Below are 17873 nucleotides of genomic sequence, written 5' to 3' on the forward strand. Positions count from 1 at the left end.
CATTTCGGGACTAATATATGGTTTAATTTTATTTCAATAATTCGCATGCCCGTAGGGGTCTTTTAGCAGTGGGGGGAACCGGAGAAAACCCACGAGGTTGGACAGGCGACCCTTCTCCTTGTCACGTACAACCAGGGATTCGAAACCACGCCAGTTGACTCAATGACAGGCTTTATGATACAGCGCGCACGTGCTAACCATTCGGTCATCCACTCCCCATAAAATGCGACCGACTGATGCACATGCCCCTAATACGATAGTGATGCAGCCAGGAGTCGAGCACCGCTAGTGCGAGTTTGCAGAATTCTGATGGTCAGAAAACACTTATAACATGAGTAAATACGATTTAATATTTCTACTGGGATTGAATATGCAACAAATAAAAATTCTTAAGTTCAATAGATTGCCTTAACATTTCATAATTTAAAGATATTTTTACGTATTTCTCAAAACAACTTACCATTTCTTTTACCAATCCAAAAGATAAAACTATGCTTCCGGTAACTTCTTATCAACTGTTCGACTAATATTATTCGTATGACAATCAAGAATATATTTTAAAGTATAAAAATCTTTGTAACAAGCTCTCTTAATTTCTTATACCAACATACTCATAACAGAATAAGAGCAAAAAACATTTTTTTTCAAACATGACATGGTTATTTAAAGGTTTTTTGTTTACCTCAATAATTCATTTAGTGAACAGTGAACACTTATTTTGAGACCGACTATTTTTCTCCCTGGGGGAAAACATTTCTTAGACCAACATGGCAACATCGCACAACAGAATAAGATTGAAAAACAAGTTGACAAGTTTATTTTATACTATAGTTTTGCCTGAGGAGCTTGACGTATGCAATTTAGGCGTACAGATTGACGCAAATACGCTATTCGATCACGTCATTAATTCATTTAGTCGCCGATGCATAATTTTTTAGACCGACAGCACTCATTTTGCGACCGACTACTTTTCTTCGCTGGGGGGGGGGGGGGTATCACCCACCCAACCACCCCCACATTTACGCCCCTGTAGCTATGTCAATATAATGCTGTAATAAAAAGCTAGTAATTCTTTCTATCAACGTCAGTTACAGGTCATAGCTCAGTATATAATGTTATTATTACCATAGATTTAATAATAATGTGTTATAAAATGATAACTGCAGATAAATTGTTGATGTTTATTGTTCTGTCAAGTCAAGTTAGCTCCATATTTGGTAAGTTCAAAACACCTTTTCTTGTTCTGTCAAATCAAGTTACCTCTATATTTGATAAGTTCAAAACACCTTCTGTCAAGTCAAGTTAACTCTATATTTGGCAAGTTCAATACACGCTTTTCTTGTTCTGTCAACTCAAGTTTGCTCTATATTTGGCAAGTTCAACACACATTAAATTTTTTCATGTTCTGTTTAGTCAAGCTAACTCCATATTTGGTAAGTTCAGAACACCTTATCTAGTTCTGCCAAGTCAAGTTACCTCTATATTTGGTAAGTTCAAAACACATTGTCTTGTTCTGTCAAGTCATTTCTATATTTGGTAAGTTCAATACACATTTAATTTTGTTTATTACTGGGGTCTTTTTTTATTTTTCTTCAAAATATTTCACCGAGAGATGCTTTACAATTTGATTAAAACACAGATCCTATTTCGTTTCGTTTTTTATAGTTCAAAATTTCGTTTTACATGTCTTTACTATAATTAATAGAGGCCATCGAAAGTATAAAAACAAAAGAAACGAAATAAAGATCTATATTTTAATCAGATTGGATGCTTTATGTAAGATTTAGATGAAGAGCTGACTGTTCTCGCTATAATAGTTAGAAACTAGAAAAGGAAAAGAGAATATGTTGAAAAAATTTCAGTCAAATTACTTCATTCTAAGCTAAGTTAGGGCTGTTTGGAGAATTGGCATTTAACGTACAAAAACAACACAGCTTCAAGCGAACGGTATGGAATTACGAACACGCAGACCTTGGGGGCATAAAAAGGGACGTTATAGCAACTAAATGGTACAATCTTATCAATAGTTCAAATATAGAAGCAGCGTGTGTCCAATTTACAAGCTCATTGATCATTATAGCAAAAGCAAATATACCATGCAAAATAGTGACAATTAGGCAACATGATAAACCCTGGATGAATGGCGCAATCATCCCAAACTTAGGCTGCCTGTCTACAGCTAGCTCCGCCTGAGAACAGACCCTAAGCTAATTACCCGACATTTTAATTCCTACATCGACGATTTTAGTGGAAAATACTGAGTATGCTTTTAGTATTTATTTCTCTTCTATTGTCATATTAAATGAAATTAAATATGTTTATTAAGCCGCTGTGTGTATGAAAGATGTCAAACTAATCAAAGCCGAATCACAAAATAGTCCTAATTATTAAATATGGCGGCGCCCATGAAACATAATTTCACAGAGGCGGTTTTGTTTGTGAAGACAAATTTAGGAGTATCTAACCTTGTTTTGAAAGATAAACAGATTGAAACACTAAAGACAGTTTACAATGACAAAGAATGTATTGCAATATTAACCACTAGCACATATTCTATACCGCTTTTAACGTAGTGGCAGAAGTTGAGATTTTGCCAATGACACGTGTTTACATAATACATGTGCTTCATCGGGTTATTTTTACTCTGTTGTGTACACAAGGCAGTAGTCCCGTCGACAAGTCCCGCCCCAAAATGATCACGTGAGCGTTTTAAATGGAGTCTAACTGGGGCAGTGATCATAATCTCGAAGTATGACGTAGAAGGATCGCTGCGTGCAGTTTGTGGCGCAATAAGACGCATGAAAAAGAAGAAAAATAGATTGGCAAAATTTTAGGAAAATTAGAAATGACTACATAGACTTAATTAGAAAAAGCAAAAATGATTACTTTGACAAAATAGACAACCAAATTAGTGAAACAGGAAAGAAACTTAATCATTCATATACTACATGTAAAACACACGCTGCTTCTACAAACGAACCTCCGCCATTAACAGTCAATGGTAACACTTTGTTTACTCAATCCGAAAAAGCAAATGGCTTTAAACTCATTATTTATCAAACAATCACAGCTAGATAATACTAATAAATCTCTACCACTGCTTGTTATGAACCCTAACAGCATCGATAAGATTGTACCAAATCCAGAGGAAGTTAAAGACATAATAGAAAGCCTAGATACTACAAAAGCCTCAGGACCCGACGAAATAAACACGAAAATTCTAAAATACACCTTTAACGAAATTAATCATCCACTTTACCAACCTTTTAAACTATCATTAGATCTACACATTGTACCAAACATTTGGAAATTTGCAAACGGGGTCGCTATATTCAAAAAATGCTCTCCAAACGATTGTAGTAATTATAGACCAATCTCCCTCTTAAGTATAATAGTCAACATGTTTGAAAAAATCATCCACAAACATGTCTTTAACTTCTTTAGAGATAATCTTTAGAGATAACTCAATACTAACACCTGTCCAGAGTGGCCTTCTTCCTGGTGATTCTACCATATTTCAACTAATCGACCTAACACACTTCTTCTGTCGCGCCATCGACCAACATCAATATACTAGAATAGTCTTCTGTGGTATCAGCAAGGCCTTTGACAGGGTTTGGCATGCCGGACTCTGTCACAAGCTGGATGCTGTGGGAGTTCCAGGAGATGTACTGCTCTGGTTCGTAGATTATTTAAAAAATAGACAACAATGTGTAACCATCAGTGGTACCTCCTCGGACCCCAGAAGCACAGCTGTTGGTGTTCCGCAGGGATCTGTACTAGGGCCTCTTTTATTCTTAATATACATAAATGATATTGGGAACAATATAAATTCAAACATTAGATTATTTGCTGATGATACCTCTTTATACTTAAAAATTGAAGACCCCGAAGTTTGTGCTGCTACCATAAACGATGAGACATGGCTGGTAACTTTTAACCCCCTAAAAACAGAGACACTGACTATTACTACTAAACCCCACATAGTTAACCCACCATTATTTATGAACCAGGTACAAATCAAAGAAGTATAATATGAATATAAACATCTAGGTCTAATCTTTCAAACTAACTGTAAATGGAATAATTATATAGATAGCATTGTAAGCAAAGTATCCAAACTAGTAAATTGCCTCCGTTCTCTAACATATCGATTAAATAGAAAATATACTCTTCTTATATCCTTCCACAATTTGATTATGTCGATATTATCTGGGATGGGTGCAGTGATTATTTAGCTAACAAACTAGAATGCCTACAATTAGATGCACTGCGCACTATCTGTGGGGCGGTAAGAGGTACTAGCCATGCCTTAATCTATAACGAGACTGGGTTTGTTCCACTCTCGGAAAGACGTCGACATCATAAATTAAAATTAATGTATAAAATTATTAACAACCTCGTGTCATCATATCTCTCTGATCAATTATACCATTAGAAACAAAGATAAACTAAAGTAAACCAGATGCAGAACCGAAATTTTCTCCGAGTCCTTCATCCCTGCCAGTATACGAGAATGAAACAAACTTAACGTTGAAATTAGAAACTCTCGATCCCTTGCTATCTTTGGAAATTCACTAAATAAATAAATTAGATACCATCGTGCCATCATATTACTATACAGGGATACGAAATTTACAAATAATCCACTGTAAACTAAGATTATGCTGCTCGAACCTACAAGGCCATAAATTCCTCAGACACGTCGATGATAGCCCTGCTTGCCTCTGTGATCACAAATTCGAAGATCCCGAACACTACTTAATCGTATGTCACTTATATTCAGTTGCAAGAAAACAGACAATCCATAACCTTCAACATAATCATAAAACAATCAGTTGTCTGATGTATGGTTCAACAAAATTAAGTCCTGAGATAAACACACTCATTTTTGAAGAAGTCCAACAATTTATTCTCTTATCAAAAAGATTTGAATCTCCATAAACAACTCTTAAGTCATTCCAAACTCTGCACTCTGTATAATCATCCAAGTCGCTATATTATCCATGATGTATCATATATGCTCTATATTTTATGTAATTATATGTAAATATTTATAATGTGTACAAGTATCTAAATCAGAGAGAGGGGTTGCGCATATGCATAGCCTGATCCCCAATCCAAATTCAGATTTAATAAATAAAAATATTGTTTAAAAAATAGTGGAGCCTCGATTGTCGTTGTTAAAATCTCGATTATCTATTTTTATACGCCCACATTTTCATGTGGACGTATATTGTCGTCGCCTCTGTCCGTCCATTCGTCCGGACCTCTGGACGTCCGGAAGTCCGTCCGTCCACTATACAGGTCACAATTCTTATCCGATTTCAACGAAACTTGAAATGTAGGTTTATCTCCCCAAGATCTCGGTTCCTTTCGATATTGGCATGTATCGGAAAGTAACTTCATGGATTATGGCCCCTGATTCTACGAAAAATCACGTTTTTAGCTTGTGAACACTGTAGCCGTAGGGGTCACAATTTTTATCCGATTTGGTTTATACTTGAAATATATGTTTATAATTACCCACAGATCTCGGTTCCTTTCGATATTTGCGCATATCGGACCATAACTTCCTGAATTATGGCCCCTGATGTACGAAAAATCGCGTTTTTAGCTTGTGGACCCCATAGAGGTCACAATTTTTATCCGATTTAAAAAAAACGTTTGAATACATCACCATTACACCCTAAGGATGGTTGAGTTCGAATTTAGTAAAAAAATCGGACCCAAACTGACGAACAAAATGGCCGCCACTCGTTCGCAAATAGTGTCAAAATATTGTGTATCAGGGTTGTGGACCCTCTGGAGGTCACAATTGTCATCTGATTTTGATGAAATTTAAAATGCTTGTTTACAACCCGAATATCTTGGTTCCTGTCTATTTTCGTGCATACCGAATAGTAACTTCCCGAATTATGGCCCCTGATTTTACTTAAAATCGCGTTTTTAGCTTGTGGTCGCTCTAGAGGTCACAATTATTATCCGATTTAAAAAAAAACGTTCGAATATATCACCGTTACACCATAATTTTGTCTGAGGTTGAGTTTCATGAAAATCTGACCAAAATTGCCAGACAAAATGGCCGCCCCTCGTACGCAAATTGTGTAAACATCTGGTATATCAAAGTTGTGGACCCTGTAGAGGCCAAAATTTTGATCCAATTTTGATGAAACTTGAAATGCAAGGTTATTACCTTAAAGATCTCGGTTCCTTTCAATATTCGCGCAAATCAGATCGTAACTTCCTGAATTATGGCCTCTGATTGTACGAAAAATCGATCGCGTTTTTAGCTTGTGGTCCCTCTAGAGGTCACAATTATTATTCGATTTAAAAAAAAACATTCGAATATATCACCGATACCCCAATATGTTTGTTGACTTCAAATTTCATGAAAATCGGGCCAAAACTGCTGGACAAAATGGCCGCCCCTCGTACGCAAATAGTGTTAACATCTAGTAAATCTTGGTTGTGGACCCTCTAGAGGTCACAATTTTGATCCAATTTCGATGAAACTTGAAATACATGTTATAACCCAAAGATATTGGTTCCTGTCGATATTCGCGCATATCGGATCGTAACTTCCTGAATTATGGCCTTTGAGTGAACAAAGAATCACGTTTTTAGCTTGTGGTCCCTGTAGAGATCATAATTTTTATCCGATTTAAAAAAACGTGTGAATATCACCATTACACACTAAGATCTTGGTTCCTTTTGATAATCGCGGATACCCGACCTTAACTTCCTAGATTATGGCCTCTGATCGTTCGAAAAATCGCATTTTTAGCTTGCAGATTCTCTAGAGGTCACAATTTTTTTCCGATTTTAAAAACCGTTTAAATACATCACCATTCCACCAAAATGAGGATTAAGTCGTATTTTGGGAAAATCGAAATAAAACTGCCCGACAAAATGGCCGCTCTTTGTATGCAAATTGTGTAGAAGTGTGTAATACGAAGGTTGTGGACCCTCTAGAGGTCACAATTTTTATCCGATTTTGATGAAACTTAAAACATACCTTTATATCCCAATAAAGCCGCTGGTTAAATTAACCAATAACAGCCAATCGTTTTTAAATCCGTTGAAAATCAAAGCAACCGATGGTCTAGAAAGTTGATTATAATGGTCTTGTCATGTTTATAAATGTCTAATTAATAATTTATATAACATTTAAGGCATAAAGAAAGACCTGTAATAGGCAGATTTAGCTCATGAATAATGTATCTTTAATGAATAAATTAGCATGCTCATATTACTTTACTACATGAGACCCATTCTTGAACTATAAGTCAAGATACAACTTAAGTCAAGATACAATTAATATTCCATGTCAAATAGACCAGTGCTTGTCCTATTTCTGGTTCTCTTGTTCACAAGAATTTGCTCCCAGCAATGACCTCAAATGCCTGGATATCGATTCAATTTTTCAAACTTTTCTCAGGTTGCTCAGTGTTATAGCCACTGCCCCTAAATTTAATAACAAAATCAATAACAATCATCATATATGACATAAACTTTATGTCAACTTTATGCTTTCCGACGAGATAGCGATCGGCGAACAACTACATGTATATAGGCAATAGGATGTATGTTCTACTGGGACGCCCAGTGTTATAGTATAGCCAGTATTTTGTTGACATTCATTGTGGGGGTGTGATTCTGGATGGCGCCCTAGATTTGGAACCGCCCCACCCCACCCCATATTCCCAGCTTCCAGATCAGCTACTGGCCCCTAGAAAACTATTATCTGTGGTGCTCGGCCCCTGACTGCGTCACTTGTATTAGGGACATGTGCATCAGTCGGTCGCATTTTTGCTAAACACCTCTCAAACAAAATCTTTATGTACGCCCCTGCTGGCTATATTGCATCATATACCAGTTTAAACGTTCAGTACAGATTGCTTTACAAGACATAGGACATTACATAACACAGGCCAGCTATAAGTTTATATTATGGTAATGACTAATGTGTGCAATCTGAACAACCATGGATGTCAATAGCGGACATAAAGATATTTTAATCTATTTTGCTTTCAAGTGTCAAGATGGCACGATAACTATCTATTACATCTGCCACTATGTAACACACTGATAACGACCCCTACAGCTGACCCATATGTAAGTCCAGAAATGACCTAGTTTGTGTTGAGTGGACGTTAGGCCCCACCCCCACACTGCCCTCTCTCTCTTTAAGTATGTACTGTTTCTTGTTTCCAGGTACCATCAATGTTGCTATTAATAAACCAACACGACAGAGTACGATTAATCTGGGTGTAAATACTTCAAGTTGGGCTGGATTAACAGCGTGGTGGTGTATAGATTTAGGACAGGAGTTTCATATCAACACCGTTAAAATATCAAAACCAATACAGGATGGTATGTAAACTCAAATATAATTTTAGGTACCCCGAATGTGTCGCCATTCAAGAGACAACCACCGTCATTCTTGTAAAACATATTTGTTTTCATTTTCAGTGAAGCTTGTATATCAATTACAAGCCCAAGACTGTACAGCGCAGTGGACTCTTATGACTGGCCCCGGTTCCATTCACTTGATTTGATATTTGCTGGGTCATTCATTCCATATCAACTGGACCAACGGTGGGGATATGAACCCCTCCCAAAAATTTATAAAAAATATATGTTATATTATATCGTCTTAAACTAACAAATCCGAAATTTTAACTGAATTTATGATCCGTTTCAGCACCCTAATTTCAAATGGCTATATCTCAGCGAATTTTTGACCTAGAGAAGTAAATTTTGGATGTGTTAGCTTAAGGCCATATACTAAAACATATATTTTTTATAAATTTTTGGAGGGGTTCATGTTCCCAACTTTCCGAAAGTTGGTCCACTTCACATGGAATGACCCTGCTGTTTATTTATTGCGATGTGTATATGTAGTTTGTATCTTGTCAGAATGTGTGTCTTGTCGGTTTTGTCTTGTGTGTAGTGTGGCCCCCCTACACTTTCTATAATAGTAATCGCATGTTTTTAGCACAGATTTAAGTGCCAACGATCTCGGAAGTCGCGGTGGCTCAGTGGGCGAGAGGATAAAAGGTTAGATCGCTAACCTTGAGCTCCTGTATTCGATCCCTATGTTGACCTAAAATGTTCATCGGGTTGCCCCTTGTCAGTAGTGCAGGGTCAAGGGCCCACCAAGGGACAACGTATAGTCGTTCGGTTGGGACGAAAAACCGAGGTCCCATGTAAACATCGGCGTGCACGCAAAATTACCCTTGGTAGGTGTAATTCGATATAAGAGCCGGCCGTAGCGCAAAATGTCCCTCATTAGCGTCGGAACAGAACAACAGTAGGTCGTTAAACCTCATTTGTATTCAATTCAGTCAACTATCTCGTCTGTTCAAATAGGTCGAAATATTCTGCTAGACGGATTTGAGATGAGAATAAGTTCTATTGGTCAGTGTGATAAAGCAGGATTTACAGCAGCTACACCTTGTTATAAAGGTAGAGCATCAACAACAGATTCTGTATACACCATAGAGAGGTGTAATCATCCAGCAATACCATCATTATCCGCTAGATATATTTTTATATCTGTTAAACGCACTGATGCAAGATTGGACATCTGTGAGGTTCAAGTATTTGCAGGTAAAGTTTTTTTGTTTGGTTTTTTTGGGGGGGGGAATCAATTTTACTGTTCAAGATCGTCTTATTGCATGGCCTATTATGATGATTTAATGGCGTGAGATAGAGAGGTAGCTTTCGCGTAGAAATCTTTAACAGTGGGAGGAAACTGCAGGACCAGGGGAAAATTGAAGTCAAAATAAAGACCAGTATTAGGCTGATTTAGCTGATGTAGCATGCCATTTTAAGAAAAATAAACTTTATTGCAAAGCTGCTCCCTACAAAGCTATGTTTGATTAATTGGTATGTCTATAATATATATTACATCCCACTTCTAATCGTTGCCACTGGCAACCTTTGATACAACTGTCCTGTTTATTTTCAATACATGCTTAAGAGTATCCGTGTATCAGAAATATACAGAAAGAGTACTGTTCATTTCTGATACACGGATACTTTTATACTGTTTTAGATACCTATCAAGCAATAAGTAGCGGACGTTTAGTCCGACAAAGATCGCAATTGATAACGATGGCTCTATACAATCCACAAGGGTAATGTACATGAAACAACTAGTCAAAATCATAGTAACAAAACAAACCGGGGGGAACTACATGGCAGTTCAAAAACATATACAATGACATTAAATTAACATAACATATTACAAAAATCAATTATTATACATATCAATTGGCATCTATTTCATAATTTGGTTTGATTTATATTAATATGCAAAATATATAAATTAGAATATTGAATAATTTTTTTAATTAATTGTGATGAAAATAAGCAGGATGAAAAAAACCGCCTAGAAAGTCATAAACTTTATTACAAATAAATTTCAACGGAAGAGCCATCCGCCGATACATACTTTCACCAGGAATGACCCACGTTTCGCATTTCCTTTACACTACATTTAATAATATCGCAGTCCTCTACGCCATAGATAAGTTGTTTTGATGATGTGGTCTAAACAAACACGTGATTGTTTTACGCTCAGAGTATCATAGCAAGACGCACGTGTAAATACTACTCAGGTCGTCTCTCCACTGCGAAATCATTCTACCATGAAATGTAACGTGAGAAATGAAATGAAATGGGGTTGAACGTCCTACTGTTCTGCTCCTATGAGAGAAATTTTGCCCGGACAGCGGCACTACGGCCTACTCTTATATCGAATTCCAACTGCCAAGGGATCTTTTACGTGCACGCCAATGTGTACACAGGACCTCGGTTTTTCGTCCCATCCGAACGACTAGACAGCTTTCCTTGTCAGCCCCTCCGTCCTGCATCACTGACAAGGGAGAACCACGCCGGAAAATCTGGATGAACTTTCTCGGCCAATGCAGGGATCGAACACCCGACCTCCAGGCTAGCGAGCTAGCGTCTTACCCACTTAGCCACGTGATCCCCATGTAACGTGAGGCTCAGAAAGGGATAAATGAAAAAGCAGAAAGTATTTGTCACTTTTCGGTTGAAACGACTCGATAATAAATACTATTTTTCACATTTTGCTTCACAATACTCGATAGAAATGTGATGTAAGTAACGTATTAGCACCTTTAGTCGGTGTATCGGTGAATATCAGGACAGTTTTGGTCGGGGGCCGCCTCGGCTGGGCCCCTCGACCAAAACTGTCCTGATATTCACCGATACACCTCGGAAAGTGTGCTAATAACTATTACTAAATGCGTGTGTGTCTAATAGGTATCTCTATCAACTTTAGATAACTGTCCAGATGGTTTCTATGGTAGCAACTGTAACATACGATGTCCAACATCCTGTCTGAACAACACATGTGATAAGGTAGGAGGATCGTGTTCTCACGGTTGTCATGGTGATCACTATGGTAAAAAATGCCAGTCTACTTGTAGTAGCCACTGTAAGGATGGTAAATGTGATGACAGGACGGGGCGATGTTTTGGATGTGAAGACGGTTACTACGGTGATGTGTGTGAAGAATCATGTTCTACCTGTAATGGTACATGTCGACAAGTAGATGGCGTTTGTTTGATTGGCTGTATGGATGGATATTGGGGATCCAATGGGCTGTGCTTACAGACATGTTCTAGTTGTACTTCCGGTGGATGTCGAATAGCAGATGGCGATTGTAATAATGCGCGTGAAGATAGTTGCACCAAGGGTAAGTTATATTCCAGATTCATGCTGAAGTAAAAACATAATGTTGTCTAATTGAGCAGCTGTGCTTAAAGGAGCTAAATCGCTAATATTTGGGATGCAGAAATTGACACAAATGGGTCACAAGTTCACAACGCATATAATAATGTAATATGAATGTATATAAATTGCATTCAATCGTTTCCGTTCTTACTCTAATTTCAAATCAGTTATGTTCGGCGAAATACGCCAGAAGTCTCTGTCGAATGACAATCTCTATCGTCTGGTTATTTTCTAGTCTACATAGTATTTAATTCGCATCTCTCCAGATATTAATATACCGTCACCGTTTGACATGACTTGTGGAATATGTCTAGCCTCGTTCTTCGAGTCCCTTGTTAAAAATAAAATAAAACCAAGTACGAACAATCCAAACCATTAGACAAAATTCGAAGTCCTAAAAAAACGGTATAGGCAAAATAGTCTAATAAAGCAAAATAGTGTAATCAGCATATGGACTGTTCACCGTGTACAAAATACACGACAAATAGTGGTACATGAGTTTTAAATCATGGTGTTTTATGAATGTCAGGAACCATAAACATAATACTAATGTATTAAAATTTTCTTAAAGTATTAAGTTCTAGTCAAATCAAAACTAAACACGCCGCCTTTTGTAGCAACGATGGGTCAAGTAACAGCTCCAAAAAAGCCGTCACATGACCATTTATTATCCATAATTACAACTTAAACTAGTAACCTCACCATGAATGTAAACACAATCATTGCTAACACTATCGAGTTGTAAACGACCCGTTCTGACCACCCCTGCTAACATTTAGTGTGTTCACCAGCAACTAAATGGTTGATTACTAGACGCAGATATTTATAACTGTTTTGTATTTAATAGTCAAACGCAGAAGCAGAGATAACAAATGCTCCAGTTGTTGAAAGTATTGGTGAAGTGACGTGTCCACTACCTGCTAATAGACAAAAACGATCAACAGGAGTTCCCGTTGTAGACACAACAGTACCAAGCTACAGGATAGCTGTGTCCAATGATGGAAAACTCTTCAGTCGACAGTTAACAGTGGTTATCATGAATTCTGAATGCATGAGCTGTTCGATGGATGGCGAGAGCGTGAAATGTAAGATGTTTGTAAGTATTCATGTCTTCATAATCCCCACCCACATTCTGATATCATCAGTCTGTATACAATGCACATATCCAAATGTCTCTAGATTTCTTAATATAACAAACCTTATTGGAATGAAACAAAGGGAATTAAAAAGTGAATGAACATAACACGGGAGTAAGGAAAACCTCAATTTAAACCTTGACGACATCTATTAATTTCGACTTCTATTATAGGACGATTATTGTTATACAGAACAACGATGTTATAAAACTGGTGAAAGGTATATAAATGATGATGACTACCAATGTACCTACGGGCAGTGGCAACTCACCAGTATGTAGAAATTTATGATTATTTATAATGTGCTCTTTTATGTGATATTACTTTTAAAGAGATTGATATTCGGGTCGGAAAATCAAAGTTACATAAATACAACATGAGTTATGTCAACTTATGTCCTGATCAACAGATTTTATGGTATTATTATCTTTACTTTAACTCCAACCCATAAGTACTTAGTCTTGCAGGTCAAGATACATTTCGACCAGGGCCCTGTTTCACGAAAACTTAAATCTTCTTAAACTAAAATTCCATCCTAACTTAAGATAGATCCGTTTCACAAAACGATTTTAAGCATTTTAGATAAAAAAAACACTAAAATAATATTTGAAGTTAAAATTTTTATCTTAACTTAAATTAGTGGCGTTTCACAAAACTATTTTAGGGACAATTTTAACCGTCACCCTCTCCTAATTTAAAATCATTGACTAGAGCTACGTTTTAGATCTAGTGCGACATATAGATATATTTGGAATAATGATAATATTGCCAAAGACCCGGGCCCAACCGTTTATGTTATTTTAAGGCAATTTAAGTAATTAGATGGTGCCCCAATTAAAACCCCAATAACAAAAACAAAAAACACCCAAAACCCCAATAAACAAAACTCTTTGTTACTATTGTATCTAATACCATATGATTCAAGTGTAAATTATACAATTTTCAAATAATTAATAGATAAAAAAACCCCAAAAAAACTAAAAAATGTGAACCCACTTCATATCTAATCTCATGGAAAGAACAGTACTCTTATCTATAAAAATAAATCTTCGTGTGGTCTTACAATGGTTCAAAATTGCCAATTTCTTGGTATTAGAAGGCCTACGGACCTATAATACTAGACATGCCATATGCAAAGTATTTACTCATATGGTTTTGGGGTTATGATGATTTATAAAAAGGTAAATCAATAATCTCAAATGTTTTTATTGAAAACTTGTATAGGCCTATTTGAAATTAAATTTTAATATCATAAATTTATTATTATTTCTTAATAAATGCTTTCGTTAATTACACAGCGTAAATTAGAGAAGTTTTATATAGAAGCCAAGAGTATTTTATATTGGGGAAAAATCATTTTAATTTAGATAGGATAAATAGGCATTATTCAGTAAGGAGTGTGGCACTTTGGCATTTCAAAGTATTATTGAAAGGGTCCATGGGGCAGACATTTCAAATTTAGGCATCGGAACATTGACTATTGGGTGTATTAGTTAAAAGTTGTTAAATACTTTTACAATTCGACAATATTTTACAGTCTAGATTAGTCGTTTGGGTCAGAAATATCACATGTTTGTGTCAATTCTCAATAGTTTCTGTTACCAAAATACCATAAAACTACGAAATTCAAGCGCGAGAGAGAGAGAGAGAAATGGGGTTTAACGTCCACTCGACACAAACTAGGTCATTTCGGGACTAACGTATAGTTTAATTTTATTTACATAATTCGCTTGCGCGTAGGGGTCTTTAGCAGTGGGAGGAAACCGGAGGACCCGGAGAAAACCCACGAGGTTGGAAAAACATGTTCGCGTCTACAGCACCCGGTGTGTCTAGGCGGAAATTCAAGCGATTTAGTTTATCGATACGCATTATTTCCATTGAAGCCTGCGAGTAAATCAAATGCCAAGGTCACGAAAGCGACATGCAAGTTCGAGGTCAATCCACCGATACATTTCAAACGAATAATACGCAATAAACGCATTTATTTCATCTCTCTACGACAGTCTGACCTTGTGCAAACATAACCACGACGTATGAAACTCTCCCCATTGGTATTGTAACCGTTAGTTCAACCTGGCAACAGTTTTCAGTTTCGAAGCGTTCATGCTTACACCCTAAGTGCCCTCGCCGGAGTTGTGCACTGCGCGGACGCAAGCAATTTTAACTAAAATCTATTAAAATTGCATTTTACGTTATAATCGATCTTGGTGAAACGCATAAAATTTAAAATTTCATTTTGATTTTAGTTAAAATCTATTTTAGTGATTTTTGTTTAAGTTTGTGTGAAACAGGGCCCAGGAACGCACATATACATTAGTTGATATTTTGCACCCGAGTTTGCTGACCAACTGTTATGCGTTTCTGGTCAAGAAGCAAATACTTCTCGCTAGTACAATATATGTGCCAATCGGCTGTCATTAATTGAAAGCTATTCGGTAGTATAAACTTGTGTGGGTGTCTTTGGATGACCTATTAACATTTTGAAAATGAAATGGGGGTTTAACGTCCTGCTCCGACTGGACTAATGAGCTGGGCATACACCATGTGGTGTGCTATGAGTGTGGCATACACCATGTGGTGTGCTATGATAAAAATTGTGCTCATACTCTTATATCGAATTCCAAATGCCAAGGGATTCTTTTTTACGTCCGCGCCAATGTGTACACGGGACCTCGTTTTTCGTACACTCGAAGGACTATCCTTGTCAGGATTTACAAATGTCAAAAGGATCTGTTGACATGAAGCTGTGTTTAGTTAGGAAGTGTTGTAAAAGGTGAACGTATCATGCATTGGCCCACGTCCTTCAATCCATTCACATTTGTGTGTGGTCACAATTATCAGATGTTAATGAAATTTAAAATTATGTTTATATCCCAAAGATCTTTGAGGGATTGGCACGTATCAGACCGTAACTTTATGAATAATTGCCCATAATAGTAAAAACAAATCGCATTGGTAGCTTGTGAACCGACCCACCCGTCTTCATTAGCCCAGTAGGAGCAGAACAGTAGGATTTTAAAACACTTATCATTTCATATCATTTTGTGGAACAACCCTCTGGAGATCACAATATTTTTATACGATTTTGATGAAAATCGGGTCGAAACTTGCTTTGGGTTCAGAATGTTTAATGTATAGTATGCAAATGTGTAAAATAATAAAATATTCTAAATTGTAATATAACATTTTAACCCTTATGTACATAACTGCAAACAAACAATATTCTTTTTTAGGTTCTAATGGTGGCAACACAGGCTCCAAAGGTGGCACAACTCCTAAGAGTGGCGCGGATTCTTGTTCCGCTATATAACAACTCAATTTAATAATGATACTTCTTTGTTCAGCAGCCTACATGCTTTAATATTTAATCACTGGTCCAACGACGTTATGAGTGGGAGGATATTGAAATTGCTCTCACCCAAGAAAGAAAATTCCCGATTTTAATACAATTTTTTGTTTTCATGTTATATTTTTTTTTTGTATTTTTTTTACCTTCCAAATAACAAATATTTAATAACGTCCTTGTTTATTTTGCCCTTTATAACTTTCTTATGTATTTTACTTTCCAAATATTTTATAAGTTTCCTGTGTATTTTATCTTTGAAATATACCTTTCCGCGCACAAACTGGGTGATGTGATCATATATTTGGACTAAAACATATTCAAACTAATTAATCTATCAAAATTGTTCTTCAAATCCTTCTCAAAACATTGTATTAGCAAGGAAATACCCCAAGCTATCCAAATCTATTAAAAGAAGTCATGTTTGTGTCACGTGACTTGACTGTCGCGGTACAAAGCAACGGTTGCGAAGACAGCGGAAATTTCATAGTATAAAAGACGATGTTGTCTTTTATGGCTGTCCATTTATCATAAATATCGAAGCCTAATTAAATTCTCGGATTATCCACTTCCCACGCCGTGGCTTTAATCTCAGAAACTGTTGTACGTTTAAGTCTCTCATTTTTTCCTAGTCTGATCACCATTAAGTTTATCAACATATACATCAAGCGGTCCTTAACGCTGAGAGATCAGACATTCTTCGCGTGCAACCTTTGACGTCACTTGAGCAGACAGCCCTTAATCGTCAGACTGTCAATTCGTGACACCCTCTCATTTTTGCCCTGTGCCTGCTCCATGGATGTTTTTCAAGGAATCGAGTATATTTGCCATATATACCCAAATTGGTATACTTTTATTGGAAATAACCACCCGATAAATACTTTTGCGGGGAAAGTATCTTTAAATATTTGATATTTTCTTGTGTATTTGACCTTTCCTGTGTATAAATTACATATATTTTATAGCTTTCCTATGTAGAAATAACAAATATTTTATAGCTTTTCTGTGTTTATTACCTTTTGAATATTTGATATTGTTCTTGTGTATTTTACCTTCGAAATAAATTATATTTTATAACGTTCTTATGTATTTCACCTGCTTAATGTTACATATATATTTTCCTCAATCATTTGTCGTCTGAATACTCAAAGCATTATTGGTAATATGAACTAAATTTGGCACAAACAAATATATTTTTTAAATTATTCTTGTAATTTCGAATCGGTTATGTTTGACGAAAAACTTCAGCAGTTCAAATAGAATGGATTTGTGCCTAATTAGTCCAGTCCACATTGGTATACAGTTGCCTCGTTTATCAAGGCGCAATATTACAAAAGGCCATCGAGAAAACGACTTCGCACACTGATGTTAAATTGTTCATTTTCACCGTAAGATAACAACATCAATAATGGTGTAAATATATCAATTTTAATTCGGGTTTGAAATTCACAATACATTTACGTTGAAGAAGTCCAAGAAGCGATCTAATGCTCATAAGTATTTAGCCGATAGTGTTAAACGTGTTAAAAGAATCCCATAACACCGTGATTTTATTATCCCCCCCCCCGCCCCAATACGTGATGTCACACAAACCGGGATCTTACACAGGGGAGATAGCGCTT

General features: G+C 36.5%; 1 protein-coding gene across 1 annotated transcript; it reads left to right on the top strand.

Moving 5' to 3' along the window:
• The first annotated feature begins 1091 nt into the window (after window positions 1-1091).
• Window positions 1092-17326, top strand: LOC126822604 (multiple epidermal growth factor-like domains protein 6). The gene is made up of 7 exons (XM_056101448.1): window positions 1092-1217; window positions 8218-8376; window positions 9376-9615; window positions 11318-11734; window positions 12620-12868; window positions 13082-13181; window positions 16142-17326. Exons 1-5 carry the CDS (start codon window positions 1142-1144, stop codon window positions 12658-12660), a joined length of 933 nt encoding a protein of 310 aa, XP_055957423.1. The 5' UTR covers window positions 1092-1141; the 3' UTR covers window positions 12661-12868; window positions 13082-13181; window positions 16142-17326.
• The last annotated feature ends 547 nt before the right edge of the window (window positions 17327-17873 follow it).

Source organism: Patella vulgata, chromosome 5, assembly GCF_932274485.2.
Source record: "Patella vulgata chromosome 5, xgPatVulg1.2, whole genome shotgun sequence".
Taxonomy (NCBI): Eukaryota; Metazoa; Mollusca; class Gastropoda; family Patellidae; genus Patella; species Patella vulgata.